The sequence below is a fragment of the Alexandromys fortis genome, unplaced genomic scaffold (assembly GCF_014885135.2).
Source record: "Alexandromys fortis isolate MF-2015 unplaced genomic scaffold, M_Fortis_MF-2015_v1.1 scaffold_69, whole genome shotgun sequence".
In the NCBI taxonomy this organism is placed as follows: Eukaryota; Metazoa; Chordata; class Mammalia; order Rodentia; family Cricetidae; genus Alexandromys; species Alexandromys fortis.
The window spans coordinates 195,095-216,476 of NW_026067951.1; the positions used below are offsets into that span (position 1 = coordinate 195,095).

At 39.4% G+C, this 21,382-nt stretch overlaps 1 protein-coding gene across 5 annotated transcripts in view; it reads left to right on the top strand.

Annotated features, from left to right (window-relative positions):
• Mindy3 (MINDY lysine 48 deubiquitinase 3) overlaps window positions 1-20,877 on the top strand; it is an 82,096-nt gene extending 61,219 nt beyond the window's left edge. For all 5 annotated transcript variants that reach the window (XM_050150549.1, XM_050150551.1, XM_050150554.1 and 2 more), the window contains 5 exons: window positions 1,647-1,719; window positions 12,107-12,179; window positions 13,756-13,843; window positions 17,481-17,552; window positions 20,253-20,877. In XM_050150549.1, the coding sequence (XP_050006506.1) occupies window positions 1,647-1,719; window positions 12,107-12,179; window positions 13,756-13,843; window positions 17,481-17,552; window positions 20,253-20,402 (456 nt within the window). In that variant the 3' untranslated portion in view covers window positions 20,403-20,877. The remainder of the gene's footprint in view (window positions 1-1,646; window positions 1,720-12,106; window positions 12,180-13,755; window positions 13,844-17,480; window positions 17,553-20,252) is intronic.
• The last annotated feature ends 505 nt before the right edge of the window (window positions 20,878-21,382 follow it).

A 21,382-nucleotide genomic window follows, 5' to 3' on the forward strand; every position in this document is an offset into this window, starting at 1 on the left:
AACCCTAGCATGCTATAACTAGGAGAGAGGTGCATACCTGTTATTCTAGCACTCAGGAGGAGGGTGCCAGAGGACCAGAGTTCAGGGTCAAACTCAGCTTCATAATGAGTTTGTGACTCTGTCCAAAAATAAAACATTGTTTGAAATAAATAAGCAAACATAATTCACAAGTCTCTACTTTCTTCCAAAATTATACATGCGTTCTTCCTGTAACCCAGTAAACCACTGTAGATCTCTCTTATAAAAATAATTAAGCCTACATAAAATTATATCTTCCCGTTTGCTTGATGCATTCTTTTTGATAGCAAAAAATTAAACACAGCCCATGTATCCAGCAAGAACTAAATCATTAATTCAGAACAGCATTGAAAATTAAACCAAAGAAGACATTACTTGGTATGTGCATATGGTCAGAATAGCAGAAAATGCAGAAAAGGCCTCTGTCTGGGATGGAAAGCAGAAAAAATAATCTATATTACTGAATTGTTTAAATTAGCAAGTCCTCTTTCTTATTCATCTTTTTTTGGAATACATAAAAATAGGTAAGGTCTTGTGCAATTTTTTTGTTTTGATTCTGATTCCTAATTTTTCATAACAACAGAACATGCCACTCTATCCTGAGGAGGTGAGACCTCAGGTCAGGTGAGTATTCCCTTACTGCTTCCTTTAGTTCTTCTTCCATAAGTGAGATAAGGAAGGGTGAGGACAGACATTAAGATTAATTGTCCATAAAACATTTTAAATTTTACTGTTTATACTTCACACCTGTTGTCTTTTGTTGTCTGGTTTGATTTGGTTTGAGATGGTCTTGCTGTGTAGTTCTGGTCAAGGATTTGAGATAGTGTGAAGGAATACCTATTCTCTGATGAGGTGACTCACAGAACACAAATATAGGTTGAGAGAAGCTATGACTAGACATCAACTACAGGGCCCTCAATTCTGCCTTCTTGTACATCAGAACTAGGATTTCACAATGGCTTAGATCTGTGCAGTGAAGCTGTATGAGGAAACACACTGGGCTTCTGGGTGTAGTCTGATGAGCAGTGATTCCCACTGTGATGAAGAAACTTGAATTATGAGGGGAAAGGAGTAGCTCTGCCATCGGATGTCTCCTTGGAAGCTGAATTAGACATGCAGAACCTTGTGCATGTGTTACATCCCACTTAGAGTGACATTTATCATTATAATATATGTGTGATTGTCCGTATTAGTCTTTGCGGTTAGCCCAGTCTCTGTTCTAATCTCATAGTTTCCATTCCTTGAAAACTAGAGTGTATTCTGTTGTATTTTCTCTTAGTTTTGATTTGTTGAAAATTAGAAGATATTTGAAGTTATGCATTTCTTTACATATACAGTAATATAAAACACAAATTATGGGTTCTTTGCATACTGTATTTTATCTTATTTGCTTTTATAATGTTGGCATGACATCCTCTCAATTTTCTGTGGTTTAAGTGCCATTTCCATCCTTCAGAAGTAAAAGTAAGCACTAGAGAGAGCTGGTGGTTTCTCTGGCTACTCGCATTGGCTATATTGTAGCCCAAAGACTCTGACTCCAAATGTCATCATTTCTCCACCTCAGCCAAGTGTTTAATGTTAATATGATGGTGTTGCAACTGACTGGCGGTATTCATTTTATTTTTTAGGATATGGCTTTAGTTGCCCCTGAGGCGCCTTCTGAACAAGCCAGAAGAGTTTTTCAAACCTATGATCCAGAAGGTAAAACATCCTATAATGGTTCTCAGATTTTATTCAAAAGATGAGTTGGATTACTGAATGGAAGATGAATGTGTCAATTCTTAAAAAGATCTTAGAGGAAGTGATAAAATGAAAACAGAACACACAGGATGGGGCTGCCGTCAGATTCTGCCAATGAACAATTGCGGTTCCTGGGACCCTGAGTTAAAGGTGATTTTCTCTTTGATTCAGGATGTCAAAAGATAGGAGTCACCTAAGTAATATTTTTCTTATCTAACTGATCCAAATGAACACTGAATAAGCAGATCAAGTGCAAGAGAGATGACTCAGCAGTTATAACACAGATTGCTCTTGCAGAAGATGTAGGTGTGGTTCCCAGCACCCCTGTCACTCCAGCTCTGGAGTATCTAACACTTCTGGCCTACACACACGCGTACACACACACACACACACACACACACACACACTCGCACACTCGCAGTAAAAGTAATTGAAAAAAATCTTCATGTGGAAGAATATAATCCTTCTGACCATGTGTTTTTTCTACCAAAATGAGTTCTGAAAACTTCACACGTGTATCATTCATTTAACTGTCTACAGTTACTGTTACCTGAGGAGTCTCAGTGGAGTCTCAGTGGCCTTTTGTTTCTGTGCTGAAGAAAACATTGTGCCTGAACCCTGCATCTCCCTCCCTTAAAGACAACTTCAAATGAACTCCTTCAGTTCTGTTGTAAACCCACATAAAACCTAAGCTGTTAGGTCAGGGCATTCCTTCAGAGCACTGAAGAGCTTCAGTTGTTGTGTTCTCTGTCTTCCGCTTTAAGATCTTAGTTCTTGCAAATCTGCCCCATTTCCTCTTAGCAAGGCCCCTCTCTCGGGCTCTGCTGGTACTGCCTCATCAGGAGCAGGTTGGTTTGTGAGTGAAAACACTGAAAACGAAAATCCGTTGCTGTTGAAGGCCGCTTGTTTGTTCCCAGCTGCTCAGTCCTGAAATAACCACACAGAAACTATATTATTTGCAATACTGTTTGGCCAATAGCTTAAGCGTATTTCTGGCGAGCTCCTATATCTCCATTAATCTGTGCATTGCCACATGGCGGTGGCTTACCGGCAAAGTATGGCTTGTCTCTGGTGGTAACTCCATGCCTTCTCCCTGACTTTGCCTCCTTTCTCACAGCATTTAGTTTAGTTTTCCTTGCCTAGCTCTACTCTGCCCTATCAACAGGCCAAGGCAGTTTCCTTATTCCCCAGTGGTATTCACAGATACAGAGGGGAATCCCACATCAATCCATTTCAGTGCTTAAGCCTTAAGCTTGGTTACAAGAGCAGTGGTGAGAAAAGGAAACTCATCTTCATCTCGGCGGATCCTGTATGGAAAGCATTACCTAGTAGAGGGAGAAGAACCTACTCAGTTTATATAGCCCTGCCAAACAAGCTAACGCACATACAAAGTTGAAGACGAAAACCTTTTTACTTAAAATGTTCTCCCTCTAGTAGAAATTTGAATTATATTACTTAACATGGATTGTATTTTATTCCTCACAATTATACTCAAGTAAATGAATGAACTTTGTGCTGGCAGGCCACCACTGATAGCACTTCTATGAGACCCATATCTTGCACCTGCTTTCTTTAAAATTTTATTTTTATTTTGTATTTATGTATCTGTGTGTATGCCAAGAGTATGTGAGAATACCACACACATTCAGGTATTCTCTGAGGCCAAAAGCGGGTTTCAGGTGCTCTGTAGCTGGAATGACAAGTACTTGTGATTCGCCCAGTGGGAGTCCTAGCAAAGGAGCAAGTGTTCTCACTACTCAGCTGCTCTCCAGCCACTACATATCCATCTTGTAAATATAGCGGAGACTGCTGTGTGTGAGTAACATTACAGCTTAGAAAACGTTTTACCTCCACAAATATGCTAAAACAAACCGTGCTGCCATGCCTGGGACTGGAGATAGGACTCAGGGAAGCATTTGCTATGCTGACATAAGGAACTGAACTCAGCTCCCCAGCACCCACATAAAAAACTAGCCATGGTGTGTGTGTGCTTGTGATCTCACTGCTAGGGATGCAGAGACAGGAAGATCCCAGAACCTAATAGACTGGCCAGCCAGCCAAGCTGAATCATCAAGCTCTGGATTCAGTGAGAAAACCCGCCTCAAAAATAAGGTGGAGAGGGGAGAAGGTGGAAATTTTTAATTGAAAATAAATAAATTAAAAAATAATAATAAAATAAAAAATAAGGTGGAGACACCCACCACCTACCTCTGACCTACACACACATGAATACATGCTCATACCCACACCAACACCCACAAAAACTTTGCTATGAATCTAGAAGATAGATTATTAACATCTTTTGCCAAGTTGCTAAATTTTGTATGCATCACTTTCTAGGCTTCATATGTATTTTGGATTTCTAAGAACCAAGAGTAGATTCTAGGTGTTCTAAACCATCTAATGTAGACCCCTCTATACATTACCAGTGTCTTTGTTACAGCTACAGTCATAGAAATGCTCCCACCATTCTAAAGTGGTTGACATTAGACTGCTGCTAATAATTTGGTATTGGCTTTCCTTTTGCTTGAACAATTAGAGCACTCTGTATTTTAGATTCATCAGGATTATAGAAGCCTACTACTTATTTTGATGTCAAATAAACTTATAGGGTCAAAAGTATATTTTTGAATTGTTAGTTTCTCATTTGGAAATGCTATCAAAATTTTAATCTTAGTGATGCTTTATTATACCACTTTAACTACTTGATAGGGTTTCAGGATTAAATCACAAATTAAGAAATAACAATAATAAAAACTGCTCAGAACATAATGAGAATGATTTACCAAGCAGCAAACTCATATGCATGAACTTTTAAGGAAGTTTATAGTATTTTGGGTTTTTTTTTCCACCTTTTTGGTTTTTCAAGACAGGGTTTCTCTATCTCTGGCTATCCTGGGACTCTGTAGACCACGCTGGCCTGGAACTCACAGAGATTTGCCTACCTCTGCTTCCCTGAGTGCTGGAATTAAAGGCGTGCTCCACCACCGCCCAGCTGGAAGTCTAGTTTTATCTGTTGATCATGTTGTGGATCTGGGCTTTGCTCTCAGGCACATGCTATACTGGGATTCTACAATAGCAATACAATTGAAAGAATGGAGCTAGACTGCTGAAAAGGTCTGAACAGGGACAGCAGGGAATTTTATGTTAGTCTTGCTGAGATGCAAAATGTGAAGTAGACATCAGTGATAGCCAATAAGCACAGGGACTTTTTCAGATTATTCTTCCTGTTTGCTGGCGGCCAAAATCTGGTTCATGATTAGAGATTCTGAGCTTGGAGCTGTGACTTTTAACTAAACAAAATAATTTTTTTCTCTATCTTTTTTTTTTTTTTCAAAACAAGCTTATAAACTTAAATGTCTTTGAAGGTGCTCTCAAATAGTTACTTAAGTCTTTTTTTTTCTGTTTTTTTTTTTTTTTTTTTTTTTTTTTTTTTTTTTTTTTTTNTTTTTTTTGAGACCGGGTTTCTCTGTGTAACAGCCCTGGCTGTCCTAGAACTCCTCTGTAGATCAGGCTAGCCTCAAACTCACAGAGATCCTCCTGCTTCTGCCTTCTGAGTGCTGGGATTAAAGGTGTGCACCACCACCGCCCTGCCAGTTACTTTATTCTTTAGACCTCACAGTATTTGTAGCTGGACAAGCTGTAGTTACACTAGTCCTTCACATTAAAGTATGAGCAGTTTCAGTTATCACAAATGACCGGAGCATTTTAGTCCAGGGCTGTCTGTCTCGAAAAGGGTGAAGTACTGCTCAGGATGATTGCAAATGCAAAAGGTCTTTATATAGCCTCTTTCCTGCCTAGTAGACTATTAAAATAGGTATCCAGAGTGAGCAGCTGCTCACTTTATGTAGTTTGTTACAAGAGTAGGACTTTTAGACAAGGTTTCTTAGAAAATTGTCTAATTGTGAAAAAGACATTAACTGCCCTACAGGCATTTTGTTTGTATCGTTAATTTTGGCATTGCAAGAGTTTGGGTCACTTTCTAGACTCTTTTGTATAAATACACACTACCATTTTAGTTATTGACATTTAATTTCTTTAAATTTTGTTTAATTATCAATTATTTCAATATTTCTTGTTAAGATTTGTGTCCCAGGTTTAGGTCCATTCTAGAGAAGTGTCTGAGCTGCTGAGAAGAAATGTGTATTCTTTGGTGTTTGGTGGATATCTGTAGGTGTCTGTTAAGACCATTTGACGTATGATGTCGTTTAATTCTAATGTTTCTCTGTTTATTTTTTTTGTCCAGATGGCCTATCTCTTGGAGAAAGTGGGGTCTTGAAACCACATACTATTAGTGAATTAATGATAACCTCTGTCTTTAATTCTAGAGGTGTGCTTTATGAAATTGGCTGCCCCAGAGTTTGGTGCATTTATGTTAAGGATAGTAATTGTGATGTTCCCTTGGTTGATTGTTCTCTTTGTTATAATCAAGTTATCTTTCCTTGTTCTGTCTGTCCGATTAGCTTTAGTGTGAAGCCTGTTATTAGATATTAGATATTAGAGTAGCAACGTCTCTTACCTGGTCCTATTGATTGGGTACTTTTTTCCATCCTGTCACTCTGAGTGGTCCCTGTCTTAACATTAAGTTTTCTTGTAGACAACAGGTAGATGGATTTTTGTCTCTTGATCCAGTTAACCATAGTGTGTCTTTTGATTGGAGCTTTGAGGCTGTTACTATTTTAAATTATTAATGAGACTTAATATTTAAGCTTATTAATGAAAAGTGTGTATGGACACAGATATTGTGTTGCTGTGGTTTGTGTTTTTGTTGTTGGTTGTGTTCTCTGTAGTAACTTGGGGTTTTTTTTAGTAATTATTAGTTAGTTTTCTTTTTACAGTATCTTGTCTATGCTTATTCCTTCTTCAGTCCAATGTATATCTTGTATTTTTTTTAGGCTTGGTCTGCTGGATATAAAATTTTTAGACTTTGGTATCATAAAGTATTTTTATTTCTCCTTCAACTCTGACAGACAGCTTTGCTGAATATGGTAGTTTAGGTTGGCAGTTCTGGTCCATTAGATCTTGGATTGCATTTCTCTAGGCTCCTCTGGCTTTCCAAGTTTCTTCTAAGGAATCAACTGTTCTAATAGGTTTTCCTTTTTATGTGATTGGCAATTTTTCTCTAGTGACTTTTAATGCTCGTCTTGTCTACTTGGTGTTTTATGTGCTTCTCGTATCTGTGTGGGATTGTCTTTCCTTAGTTTGGAGACATTTTCTTCTATAATCTTTTTGAAAATCCTGCCTGTGCAATTGACCTGGGATTTATCACTCTGTTCTGTTCCTTTGATTTAAAGGTTTAGTCCTTTGGTGGAATCCCACATTTTTTGTATGTTAGGTATGTGTGTGTTCTTTAATATTTCATTATCTTTGCTTGTTTTGGTCTGGTTTCTCTACTTTATCTTTGGGTCCTGGTATTCTGTATTCTGCTAGCTTTGTTCTACTTCTAAGGCTCTCCCTTGTTCTAGTTAGGTTATTGAGCTTTGCAATTCTATCCTCACTTTAGCTTTTCTTTTTAATGTTTTTATCTCTTTATTGAATTCAATTCTCAAATCCTATATTGTCTCCATTATTTCCATCAACCTTATATATTTAGGTTGGGGGGGATTGGTCAGGTGTTTGTTGTTTTAAGTTCATTATCTCTTAAGTTCGTTGAGCTGGTGTTTTTTGTTGCTGTTGTTTTGGTTTTGTGGGGAGGGGATGTTTGTTTTTATCTTCTTAAAATTCCTTGGAATCTTTAACGAAGTTTATGATTCTTCTTTGAAATCCTATGTTCTGAAGTTCATGTAGTTATTTCTCATTGGAGAACATCTCTACAGAACTGCTGGATTTGGGGTACTACGTACTGTCTTCATCTTTCATAATTGTATTTTTGCAATGAGATCTTCGTATGTGTACTTCTTTTGTTAGTTTTGAGTCCAATATGGAAACTGTAGTTAGGACAGAGCACAGGATGTATGAGCCAGATTGGGCCTGAAGGTTGGATTTGTCTTAGGTAGAATGAAGTCAGGTGCCCTGGGAACTGGACTGGCACACAGGATGTGAGTTCTGGTCTGTCTTGAGTTGGGAGGCAGATTTGGGTTAGGAGAGATGCATGGAGCAGACCACAAGGTGCACTCACCTGGCTAGACCCTGGTTCAAGATGAACAGGTTAGATGTGAGCTGCAAGGAGCCTGCAGCTGATGGGCAGGTGGTATGCTCCTACATGGAGCCTCAAATTTGGGGTCAGCACATCCAGTGGTGTTCAGATGAGTCCTGGGCATTGAAACTGGGTTCTGGGCTAGACCTGTGGGTTGGGGAGATTGAGGCAAACTAACGTTGCTAGAGCCTGCCCCAAGATGTGGAGGACCCTGGCAGGACAAAAAGTTTTCTATACTGTTTGTTTAACTAAACCATAAAATGTTTTTTGTGAAATTGTCATTGTCAGCACTTAGCTCTTCTGTGCATACAAGCTTTAGCTCTTTTGTGTGGGTGTCCTTGTTGCTGTGTTGGGTTTAGTGTGGATTTTTTTATATTTAATTCTGTAGTTATTTGTTAGTGTCAAGCTTGTTTTAAGATCTTTTTCTTGCTTTTACACCATCAGTTATCTAAATAGGAACGAATCACTACACTTTAATAAAACGAGACTGGAACAAGCAGAATTTGTTGTAAAGAATTCTTTACACTACATTTCTTCATGATAATTTGAAGATTTATGCAATTGCTGAATTACATTGTTGGTTTTTTTTTTACCTTCTGATGATTTTATATATATATATATATACATACTGAGGTTTGTTTTTTTTTTTGAGCTCTACATATTTTTTCTGCTCCCATTCCCTGCCTCTTCAATCCTCTCATAAGGTTCGCATGCTCCCAATTTACTCAGGAGATCTTGTCCTTTTTTACTTCTCATATGGATTAGATCCATGTATGTCTCTCTTAGAGTCTTCATTGTTGTCTAAGTTCTCTCTGGAATTGTGATTTTTAGGCTGGTTTTCTTTGCTTTATGTTTTAAAAACCACTTATGAGTGAGTATATGTGATAATTGTCTTTCTGGGTCTGGATTGCCTCACTGAAACTGATATTTTCTAGATCCATCCATTTGCCTGCAAATTTCAAGATGTCATTATCTTCTTCTGCTGTGTAGTACTCCCTTGTGTAAATGTGCCACATTTTTCTTATCCATTCTTCAGTCGAGGGGCATTTAGGTTGTTTCCAGGTTCTGGCTATGACAAACAATGCTGCTATGAACATAGTTGAGCACATGTCCTTGTGGCACAATTGAGCATCCTTTGGATATATACCCAAAAGTGGTATTGCTGGGTCTTAAGGAAAGTTGTTTCCTATTTTTCTGAGAAATTGTCACACTGGTATCCAAAGGGGTTGTACCAGCTTGCATTCTCACCATCAATGCAGGAGTGTTCCCTTTACCCCACAACCTCTCCAGCATAAGTTGTCATCAGTGTTTTTGATCTTGGCCATTCTTACAGGTGTAAAATGGAATCTCAGAGTTGTTTTGATTTGCATTTCTCTAGTGACTAAAGATGTTGAACATTTCCTTATGTGTCTTTCAGCCATTTTAGATTCCTCTGTTGAGAGTTCTTTGTTTAGGTCTGTACTCCATTTTTTATTGGATTATTTGTTTTTTTGATGACCAATTTCTTGAGTTCTTTGTATATTTTGGAGATCAGCCCTCTGTCTGATATGGGGTTAGTAAAGATCTTTTCCCATTCTGTAGGCTGTCGTTTTGCCTTGTTGACCATGTCCTTTGTTTTACAGAAGCTTTTCAGTTTCAGGAGGTCCCATTTATTAATTGTTTCTCTCAGTGTCTATGCTACTACTATGGTTATATTTAGGAAGTGGTTTCCTGTGCCAGTGCATTCATGTGTACTTCCTACTTTCTCTTCTATGAGGTCAGTGTGGCTGACTTTATGTTGAGGTCTTTGATCCATTTGGACTTGAGTTTTGTGCATGGTGATAGATATGGATCTATTTTCATTCTTCTACACGTTGATATCCAGTTTTGCCAGCACCATTTGTTGAATATGCTTTCTGTTTCCCATTTGTAATCTTTGCTTCTTTGTCAAATATCAGGTGTCCAAAAGTGTGTGGATTAATATCTGGGTTTTTTATTCGGTTCCATTGTTCCTCCTGTCTGTTTTTATGCCAATACCTGATTGTTTTTAGTACTGTAGCTGTATAGTAGAGTTTGAAATCAGGGTTGTGATGCCTCCAGAAATTATTTTGCTGTACAAGATTATTTTTCCTATCCTGTGTTTTTTGCTTTTCCATATGAAGTTGAGTACTGTTCTTTTGAGGTCTGTGAAGAATTTTGCTGGGATTTGGATGGGCCTTGCATTGAATGCTTTTGGTAAGATAGATTGCCATTTTTACTATGTTAATTCTACCTGCCCAAGAGCATGGGAGATCTATAGATGTCTGATAAGCCCATTTGAGTCATAACATCTGTTAGTTCTCTTATTTCTCTGCTAATTTTTTTGCCTGACTGACCTGTCCAATGGTGAGGGTGGAGTGTTAAAGTCTACCACTATTAGTGTGTGTGGTTTAATGTATGATTTAAGCTTTGGAGTTCGAGACCAGCCTGGTCTACAGAGCTAGTGCCAGGACAGGCTCCAAAGCCACAAAGAAACCCTGTCTCGAAAAACCAAAAAAAAAAAAAAAAAAGTGTTTCTTTTACATATGAGGGTGTCCTTTTATTTGGGGCATAGATGTTCAGTATTGAGATTTCCTCTTGATGGATTTTTCCTGTGACTATTATGAAATGTCCTTCTTTGTCTCTTTTGACTGATTTTTGTTTGAAGTCTATTTTGTTAGATATTAGGATAGCTACACCAGCTTGTTTCTTAGGTCCATTTGATTGGAAATTTTTTTCCCAATCCTTTACTCTGAAGCGATATCTATCTTTGAGGTTGAGGTGTGTTTCTTATATGCAGAAGAAGGATGGATTCTGTTTTCATATCCAATCTGTTAGCACGTGTCTTTTTATAGGTGAGTTGAGTACATTTATATTAAGGGATATTAATGACCAGTGGTTTGCTATCTCCTGTTAATTTAGTTTTTGTTGTTGGAGATTTTAATATGTGTGCTTTTTCCCTTTTTGGGGATTTGCTGCTATGAGATCATCAATTGTCTTTGTTTTTGTTGATGCAGCCAACTTCCTTGGGTTGGGTATTTTCTTCTAACACTTTGTATAGGCCTGGGTTTGTGGCTGGGTATTGGTTAAATCTGGTTTTGTCATGGAATATATTGTTTTGCCCTTCTGTGGTGATTGAAAGTTTTGCTGGATATAGTTACGTTGTCACTTTAAATGGAGTTTTTATCCATTTGCAGGTTGGTGAAACTTCTAAAAAAGAAAATAATTTAACTTCAAGGTTTAGCTGTAGTTCTTTTTTTACTTTTTTTATTTTTATTGCATTATAAATAATACCATTCAAAATTTTCACTTCCTCCCCTTCTCCCATTCCCACCCTGCTTCCCCACTCATGTTCCACCCTCCCCCTCCAGTCCTAAGAGGTACCACCTGCCCTGTGGGAAATCCAAGGCCCTCCCCTGTCCATCCAGGCTTAGGAAGGTATGCATCCAAACAGACTAGGATCCGAAAAAGCCAGTATATGCAGTAGAGACAAATCCCAGTGCCACTATTATTGGCTTCTCAGTCTGCCCCAATTGTCAGCCACATTCAGAGGGTCCAGTTTGATCACATGCTCATTCAGTCCCAGTTCAGCAGGATTTGGTGAGCTCCTATTAGATCAGGCACACTGTCTCAGTGGGTGGACCAACCCTTCATGGTCCTGACTTCCTTGCTCATATTCTCCCTCCTCCTGCTCTGCAACTAGACTTTGGGAGCTCAGTCCAGTGCTCTGATGTGGGTCTCTGTCTCTATCTCTATCGGTCACCGGACGAAGGTTCTATAGTGATATTCAAGATAGTCATCGGTCTGACTAAGGGAAAGGCCACTTCAGGCACCCTCTCCTCCACTGCCCAATAACCTAGTTGGGGACATCCCCTTAGACACCTGGGAACCCCACTAGAGTCAGGCCTCTTGCCAACCCCAAATTGGCTCTCTTAATTAAGATATCTTCTTCCCTGCTCCCATCTCCGTCCTCCCTCCATTTCAACCATCCCATTAACTGTAGTTCGTAAGTAGATTTTTTAAAAAATTTTCCTTGAAGATAAATCTTTGTGTCCCTAAGAAAATTCATCTGTGCAGGTACCTAGTAGTAGTAAGCTCTATAGCAAAATCATGTACATAGTTTATCCACCCCTTGGGCTCCTGTATGTGATCTTCCCTTCCCCATAACCTGATCAGAAATGTTCATATTCCACCTTCTCTTTAATATTTTTCCAGATAATGGATTCATAGCCGACTCCCTTCTGGAAGATGTGATGAAAGCCTTGGACCTTGTTTCAGACCCTGAGTAGTGAGTGGGATTGGAAGTGATCCCGGGCGGGGGTGGGGTGGGGTGGTGGTGCTAACAAGACAATAAAAATTTAGGGGAAAAGCCTAGCCCGATCTGAGAACAGATGACCATGTCTGTCATGTGTTACTTCTTCACTTTCCATTGACTGTCTCACTTCTCAAAATCAGTCTTTCACTATTGATTTGAAAATTTCTCTCTACAAAGACTTCCATTTTTGAGATCTTATATATGCAATTTCATTGACAATAATGACCTTGCCTTTGTTTTAGATCACAATCTAATGGCCTTCCCTAGACCCACTGAAACTCAGAGCTTTTGCATAGAGCATACAGATGACAACCAGGCCTGGAAAGGCTGTGATAGTCAGGCTCCAGTATCTTCTAGAGCTGAGGAATGTATCACTGAACCTGGCTAGAGACGTCACAGAGATGTAACCTTCATAGAACCTTTAAAAACACACACACACACACACAAACAAAACTGTTTTATCCCTGAACACATGGCTCAGATTCCATTTCTAATAAAACACAACAAACAAAAACTCTGGAACTGACCTTGTCTAAACACAGGCAGAGGAAAGAGACAGACAGACAGACAAACAGATGTCCACCACACTCTGAAAATGGTCTCCTGACACAGACCTTCCCAGGAAGGGAGTCCTTTGTAGCCCTGTGCCTGGCCCCTGCTCTAGCTGTCCATCCCTAAAGAGCTTGAGCACAGTGACTCCACCCACCTTGAGCCCTGGGGAAGTATCTTGGGGAAGCTGATCAGTCCAAATTCCCTGTAATTCCCAAACATGCTGCTTTGCAGTTAGTAGGCTAACTTTAACTTGTCATTTGAGATAGCGTTGGGGGGAAGAAAACTGACAGTTTTGAAACCCTTTAAACTGCATTCCCCTTCTCTTTGCCTCTTGAGCTTCATACATCCCTCTCCACCAGCCTCTATTACACCTAAGTGGCAAACGCTGTACAGAACTTGTTTACTTGCGATTGCTGCTAGACCAGCAAGGGCTGTGCCACTTGCTGTGATTCCCTGGACTAAAGCTCTTACGTCTGTGGCCTTCAAGTTAGATTGTCCAAGAATGTTAAGCATCTATCTTATTTAGTTCTTAAAAGTAACATTTTGAAGATTTTTTTATTATTATCTGATGTCCCAATGCCTCTTGACTTGTTTCTTTCTAACTCCTAGAGCCGAAAATAGATTTTGAAAAGTAAATTTGATTGTTGAATTCATGCATACCTAGTACGCAGAGAGAATCTGCCTTTGGGAGGTTACAGCCTGATTTTATAAGCCTTGGTTTTTAAATTACTTTACCTAATAAGGAACAATATTCTAAAGTCATCGTCATAATTTAAATTTTAAATAGTAACAGATTACTCTGATTTAAAAATAGCCAAGTTTTGGCGAATTAGATGCCATTCCTGTGTATTTGTCACTAAAGTTCTAAAAAGAACAGCTCTTAGGATTTTTGCTTCCAAATGTGTTATAGTACCAGCAATTGAGTCATGAGAGAATGGACTATTTTGTGGGTTTGTCTTCTTTGGTATTCATTGTTTTTCTTTTTGTCTCCCTATAGTATAAATCTCATAAAAAACAAATTAGATCCAGAAGGATTAGGAATCATTTTGTTGGGTCCATTTCTTCAAGAATTTTTTCCTGATCAGGTAACAGCCAAGAGAATCTATTGTACTCATTTGCTCTGTTGAGATGATTGTCTGTGAACTGGACTATTTTTTCCTTTTCCTAAAATGCACGTGTGAGACTGAGAAAACACCATTCCATAAAATCTTCCCATGCAAAGGTCAGAAGGACATGTATGAGCCCATGTAGCAGTGTAGTTCTTAGAAAACATGCATGTGTCAGTACAGTGATACAGTGCCCAGAGTGTGTGTGTGTGTGTGTGTGTGTGTGCTGATGTAGCTATGTAACCCCACTCAGTAGGTGTCACTGTGCAATGGGTCTGTCTGTGTCCTGGTTCAGCAATGTAGTCCTCAGAGTATGCCTGTCTTACAGTGACATGTGTGTGGTTACGTGTGTTGGCATAGCCATGCAGTCCTTGATTTGGCATCTTTATGTTAGTATAGTGATGCAGTTCTCTAAGGGTGCCAGTGGACCTGTACCCTGTGCAGTACTCTGAATTCTGATGGGTGGCAGAGGACGGTGGAATGCTAAAAAAAAAGAAGGATGAAATTAGAAGTACATGAATTAAAGAGAGACAACTCTCTTTCTCCCATCCCTGAGTTCATTCTTGCAAAACTGTTGGTTAGTGTGTGTCCTGGGACAGTGCCACAAGAGGAAAGGGCAGGCGCAGGTGCTCCTAGTAGTGAGCCTGAGTTTCAGAAGAAAGGCTGAACAGGATAGCTTTGTTCTCGGAGGAATGGTGCATGTCTTCTATTGGCTTTGCCTCAGTTGACAGGGCTGCTAGTTGTCACACTCTTGAGTTGTGCCTGCATCTGCCCTTGTCTTTGTCCTAAGTGAGGCATGTATCCACTGACCTGAATTATTCAGCTTAACAATCATGGTCATGTCATCAAACAGCAGCAGTACAAACTCTTCCAATAGAAATGCCAATTGTGTTCAGGTACTGTAAAAAAAATGTAGGTGTTTAATTTTGATATGTTGTTAATTTGATATCTTAGGCACAGGTCTGACTTGAACAGAGTAACTGGCATTACTGGTACTCAATCTTAGTTGTTAATGCACGCTTAGACAGCATAGGTTACTTTTGGTTATTACAAATAAAGGTGAGTGGTAAAATTCAGGAAGCAGCCAATGCCATCACAGTACAGGAAATTGAACTTTTTAAACCTTGGCAAATAATTTATGAAAAAAAAACAACAAAAAGAAAACACTCTCAAACTTCTCTTTCTGACATTGGAAAGGCAGGCACTATTGGACTATAGTGTCCAGTATGTTAGTATACCAACCCTTGGGCTTTTCTGAAAGTGCCTTTAGCTGTGTTGGTGGATGGTTAATTATAGCATCATAAGGTTTTGAAGCAGTATTTGAGGCTCATTATATTTCAAGAAGGTGCTGCCAGGACATTACTAAAAATGCTTGTTAGCTTTCAGTGTGGATACTCGTGCGAGGGTGGGGACTGAAAACTGCAGAAGAAGACAGTTATCAGCTCTTTTGGCTGCTTGTGTGTTAATTACAAGATGATGCTTAATATTAACATAACTTGTTAGCTCGAGGAATTAATATTGTTTTCATATTTCTGATTCTCTGAGGGTTTCATACGGCGTGTTTGGTCATACTCACCCTAGCTCCTCTCCTGAGTTCCTCCCAGATCACCCAGTTGTGTGTCCTCGCTGTGTTATTTTATTTAATAACATTGACTGCAGTGAGAGTTCCTGTGTTTGTGGAGGAAGAATGTTCCAGTTCCCTTCTGGCCTACAGGAAACACCTTTCTCTCTAATGGGTGCTCTTGAGTCCATCTTACTGTTTGCTTTCCTCCCTGTGACTCTCAGCAAGGTCGTCATTCAAGCCTGGTTTTTCTCATTTCCTCTGTGGAATTCATAGTCTTTTCTCCTAGCATATGTGACCCCGCTGTCATTTTCCTCGGGAGCAGAAGGTTCTCAAAATGTAGTGTGTAAGATGTAGTTAGAAACGCAACCCCTCAAGTCTCTGGGTCTAGTGAATCGGGAGCTCTGGGGACAGAGCACAGCAAGGTTGCAGCACCTCTGGGTGACTAATGGAGGTCTAACTTAGAGCAGCTTCCTCACAGGAGACTGTTCCCACCTCTGCCTAACCACACCATGTGGGAACTCACTCCCCTGTGCCCCTTCTGCCTTCTTATCTGACCCAGTGGAAGGACATGCACTGATAGGATGTAGACGCTGAGAACTTGGTTTAGTGAGACCGGTAGGAGCAGCATATCTTCAGTGAGCATATCCTGTATGCCTTGTAATTGAGTGCAGGTACCCCCCATTCCTAGAAAATGTAAAACATGTGCGTGGTGACGACTAACCCAAGAGCTAAACTAGGTCTGTTGTCTAGCCCCACAGGCAAAAGTACTTCCTGCTTTGCCCTGCCTTTGTCCTGTTTCTGTGTGCCAAGTAGCTACTCTACCTTGAGCATACTAACAGGATTCAAATGAGGAGAATGACTTTTGTTAAGTTAAAATAAATTGTGAATCAAGAACAATTACTCACCTAAGTAATCAGAGTGACTCATGTGTGCCATTCAGGAAATAGTCACCTAAATTCAGGTTATGAGAGCTTAAATTTTACTTGGGAAATACTAAAGCAAATGTAAAACAATGTAGTCTTCCAGAATAACAACCCAATGATATAAAATCATGTGATGTTTATTCTCAATTCAAACAGCTTTTTCTTAAAACTCCCATAGTAGTAGAGGAAACTTTACAGGAAAGTAAGATTTGGGCCAGGTCTTAGAAAATGAGGAAAGGGCATTTTAGAAAGAAATATGTCTTATGTGTCTGACGCAGAACTCAGAACTTAGGGGTCAGACTGAAGGGCAGAGTAAGTCCTCTGCTGTTTTGGAGATCCTTGCTTGCTCTTGGCATAAGTGAAGAAACACTCAAAGCTCATAGGAACTGAAAAGGTGAGCTTGGAGAAGGGAAGATGCTCTGAGCCTCAAGCCTAGAGCAGAGCCCTGAACCCTTGCCAGAGTCCCTCCACTTTTCCTCCTTTCAATAAAGCTGCATCCTCGCAGCCCACCTCTGTCAGGAGCTGAAGCAGGAGTTTCCAGCAGTTCACTTCCCACCAAGTAGAAAAGATCCTGTGGAGGGACCCTGGCCAGGAAGACAAACTGCAGGGATAGAACATTGCCTGCTGAGAATCAGCTAGGAGCCCAGACACTTTGAGTGGTAATAAAGTCTTATTAGGCATGATATCTTTTGATTTCTGTGAAATTATATTTTTAATTGAAACTTCTGATTCAGTACTGTGCGGCAAACTGAAGCTGTTGGTGCATGTGTGTTTGTGGTTTTGTAGAGGCAGTGTTGCTTTGTTCCACAGCAAGAAGCAAGTATTTGTAGTGAGGGATTTTAGGAGGTATTTGTTAGGAACTTGTCCTTTTTAGTGTAATGCGTACATCCACTTAGAGACATAGCAGGTGTGGAAGAACTTGTGCCGGTCAGGGCTTCCCTGCTTCCAGAAGCAGCTGTTTCCTTTCTCAGCCTTCCTGGCCGTTAACACCATACAGGTTGTCTTTACCAAGTGGTCCTCCAATGACAATAAAGATTTAAGAGATTTGCATTTTTACATTCATTGCTTATTAGAAATTGCTTATAAAAAGGTATAATTTAAAGTTTTAATAGTCTTTTATTTATAACAGGGCTCCAGTGGTCCAGAATCTTTTACTGTCTACCACTACAATGGATTGAAGCAGTCAAATTATAATGAAAAGGTATGAGAATTCATTTATAATTTGTCTTCAGCTGGGTTGTGTCTGAGTCTCCTGCAGTTGCTACTTAAGGTGTTCCAGAAGTCTCTCTATTGCCACACATGTCAAAATTGTCTGTATTCAATTTGACTAACACATAATCTGCTTTCAAGCTGTACATTGAACTATGGGGCAATCATTTCACTGTGACAAAACAGCTATGTCTCCTATATACACAGTTACTCTAAACTGTGGAGGTATTTCCAGATCAGCAGTTCTGGCTAATTCTCAGAAGGCTCCTGTCCATCAATTTAAATGCAGAAGTAGATAACACTGGGATTTTAATTGAGAATTTTTTCAATTTACCAAAATGGCTTTATTGAACATTTACCTAGTGTATTTAGTCTTTAGTTTCGTGTGGCCCTCTGAAGTCCGTATGTGTCTGCTCTGTAGAGGGGCCTAAGCACAGGTAAGCATCTTGTCCAGAGCCAAGAGATGGCAGAGCTGGGATTGAGACTGAGTGTAGCCCAGCCCAGTGCCTGTGCTTTCACCATTCTGCTCTGCACCTCTGCTTCCTAAGCTGCTGACCAGGGCACACAGATGCCATGTGTCTGAGTACACTAGCCTCGGCCAGGGCACACAGATGCCATGTGTCTGAGTACACTAGCCTCGGCCAAGGCACACAGATGCCATGTGTCTGAGTACACTAGCCTCGGCCAGGGCACACAGATGCCATGTGTCTGAGTATACTAGCCTCGTCCAAGGCAAAAGCTTTGTGTTTATTCAAGGAACAGCCACAGTAGGTTTAGCCAATGTTAGGAGGAATGATGCCTTTTCAGTTTGACCTCATGCTGCTTTGTAAGTATCTAATTGGAGGATGGCTATAGAAGTAGATCATAAGTTAGATACATTACCTTTTAAAAAATGAAACTAAAAGACTAAAATTCATTTTAATAACAAAATATAAATTAAAATTTTTCATGTGTCCAAAAATCTTTTCACCAATTTATTGATATCTGTAACAGAGTACAATTGGTAAGAAACCCTGGATGATTTCATATTGTGTGTTAATGAGTACTTCATGTAGTTGTTGAAGTTTTGCCTAGCTTCATCATCACTAAATATTAATTAACAGCCACAGTCCCTGTAAGGTAGTCAAATATTATCCATATTTTACAGATGAGGCCTCTGAGACAGGGAGATTAAGTGACTCAGCCAGAGTCACACAGCAAGTCATTGACAGAGCAGGGATTGGAACTGAGTTCCTGATTCCCAATCCTGTCCTTGGTCTGCTTGGCCACGCTACCTGTATATAGTAAGTTTACAAATCATGCTTGTGACAAGCGTCTGACATACTAACACAAGATGAGAAATCAAGACGTCTGGAGTATTAACATGATGTACTGTGTAACAGTTGTGGAGCAGCGCGTGCACATCGTTCATATAGAAGTGTGAAGTAGGGCTGACTACTCAGTTAGGTACCACTCCAGATACCAGGAAAAACACAAGAACACTAGTCTGGGCTGCAGCCACCAGGAAAGACAGCAGACACCAGTGGAGACCACAGAAGAGATCACATTGCTCTGCTCTGATGCTGTTGGAGAAACAGGTCCTATGTCAAGATATATTCCTTTCAGATAACATTTTAGAAAGTGGCACTTTTGCTTTGAGGTTGAAAAATATGAGTTGTAATTTTAATATAAAGAATGTATTTTACTTTAATGCCTTTGGACTTCCCTAAAGAGTAAAGTTTATAAACCAAATTATGTGCCCTAGTAGTAGAACATCCTATTCCTCCATCAGTTGTGTTTTTAAGGGAACTCTTGTTGAAGGCTGATAAACTTGTTTCTTTTGGCTCCTTGGTCACACTTATGTTATGCTTTTATGTCATGAGAGCATAATTGCAGTCATGTGTAGCCTCCACTGAACTGGTACAATAACTACATACTCTGGAAGAGAGCAGTCATGGCCACTCCTTTTCATAGCACCGCGATCAGTGTGCACATTGAATCCTGGTAGTGAGTTAGTGTTCTCCTGGTATGGCCAATAACTTTAAGTATTTTCTTTAAAAAAAAAAAAAAAAGCAGAATAAATGTTTTCTCGTATCTGCCCTCCAAATTAGTTAATGTGATCATTGCCAGGTCTCTGCTCTGTCATCCTTCCATGACTTTTGTGTCTGTCCTCACATATGCTCAAGAGCTGCATTTCAAAACCATTGAGTCCAAAGCCAGCAGATTCCATTAACAAGCATGCTGATCATCTTCAGATCCTTACACTGAACATGGAAGGTGAAGTCCTCTCAGAGTGCATAGCTGTGTTCCCCTTAGAATAGGAGCGACTGACTGCCTCAGTAGCCAAGCCAGAGCAAGCACAGTATGCCATGTGGACACTAGGGGAAGAAACACACCCTGTTGTCCATCATTTGAAGAACGATTCTTTTTTCTTCATCTAAAAGTATATGGCTTGTGATTCGCCTACCTTTTTTTTTTTAATCTTGATCTCGAATTCTAAATTTTACCAGTTAATAATTAAAATTCATGTCACCATCTCATTTATAAATTTATTTTTCAGATGTTATAGTTGAGTATAATTCCTATCAAAACAGTTAGATGTAAATCTCCACATAATGAGGTCTCAGAAACATACTTGACTGTGAAGCTATCTGTATCCACTTGAGAATTTGCTATGAATGTTAACTGACCTTGCTGGCTTTCCTCTTAACAGGTAATGTATGTGGAAGGGACCGCCGTGGTTATGGGCTTTGAAGACCCCATGCTACAGACAGATGACACGCCTATTAAACGCTGTCTCCAAACCAAATGGCCATGCATTGAGTTACTGTGGACCACAGAACGCTCTCCTTCACTCAACTGAGTTGTCTGAGTATTTATAAGGAAGATTGTAAAACAGGTGTTGAAAGGGGGATTCATGACTGGCTACATTAAGCTAAACACTGGTATTGTTGATTAACTGTAAATAACAATTAAAAACACATTTTCAGTGTTTAAGATATGTTTAAATTATTTGTTCTAAAGCTTTATGTTAAAGGTTATCCTATTTTAATCCTTTCTGTGAAATTTACTAGCGAAATTAGGCTTTAATTAAATGTTATCACTTCCGCAGTCAGGTAATTAGTTGTTCCTTACCAGATAATAAACACAATATTGCAGCAGCTTTATAACGAGACTCAGTCACAAACACCTCCTGTGTCTTATTTCATTCAGATTCATTTTGTTGTGTTCTTTTGCCTCCACACCAAAAATGTAGAAGTTAATTTTTGTTTTTCATTGTCATTCATTTATGGAAAATATGTTTTCCATAAGAAATACTAATAAATAACAAAGTATCAGCTCTGGTCCTTTGGTAACTTATTTAACTCTAGCATGTTTACAAAAAGTGGAAAATATATGGGAGCTTCCCATTTGCTCACAGGGATGGATTTTTACAATGATGGGGAGACTCTGAACACTGTAACTTTCACTTCTCTGTATTGCTAAGTACACTTCTCCACCTTTGTTCCTGCAAGCCAGCTTTCCTATATATATTTATAAGCGTGGTGAATGCATGAGAACATCTGTTGTTATATTAGCATATGACATTATTTATTATGGTTCCAGTTAATAATATAAATAAAGACTTTTTCTTTAACTACATCCTTGCACTTTTACATTAGTGGCTTATGATCAACAAGTGCTTGTAAACATTTCTGCCTTAAAACCTGCAAACAAAATGTTTCTCATGGAGTCAGAAAGGAAGGTGAATATAAGCACAAGGTTGGCTTACCTGAGAGCCCTGTGAGCTCCGCCGACAACACAAGAGCTGGGTGGCAGCTGTCTGGACCAGTAGCAAAACTA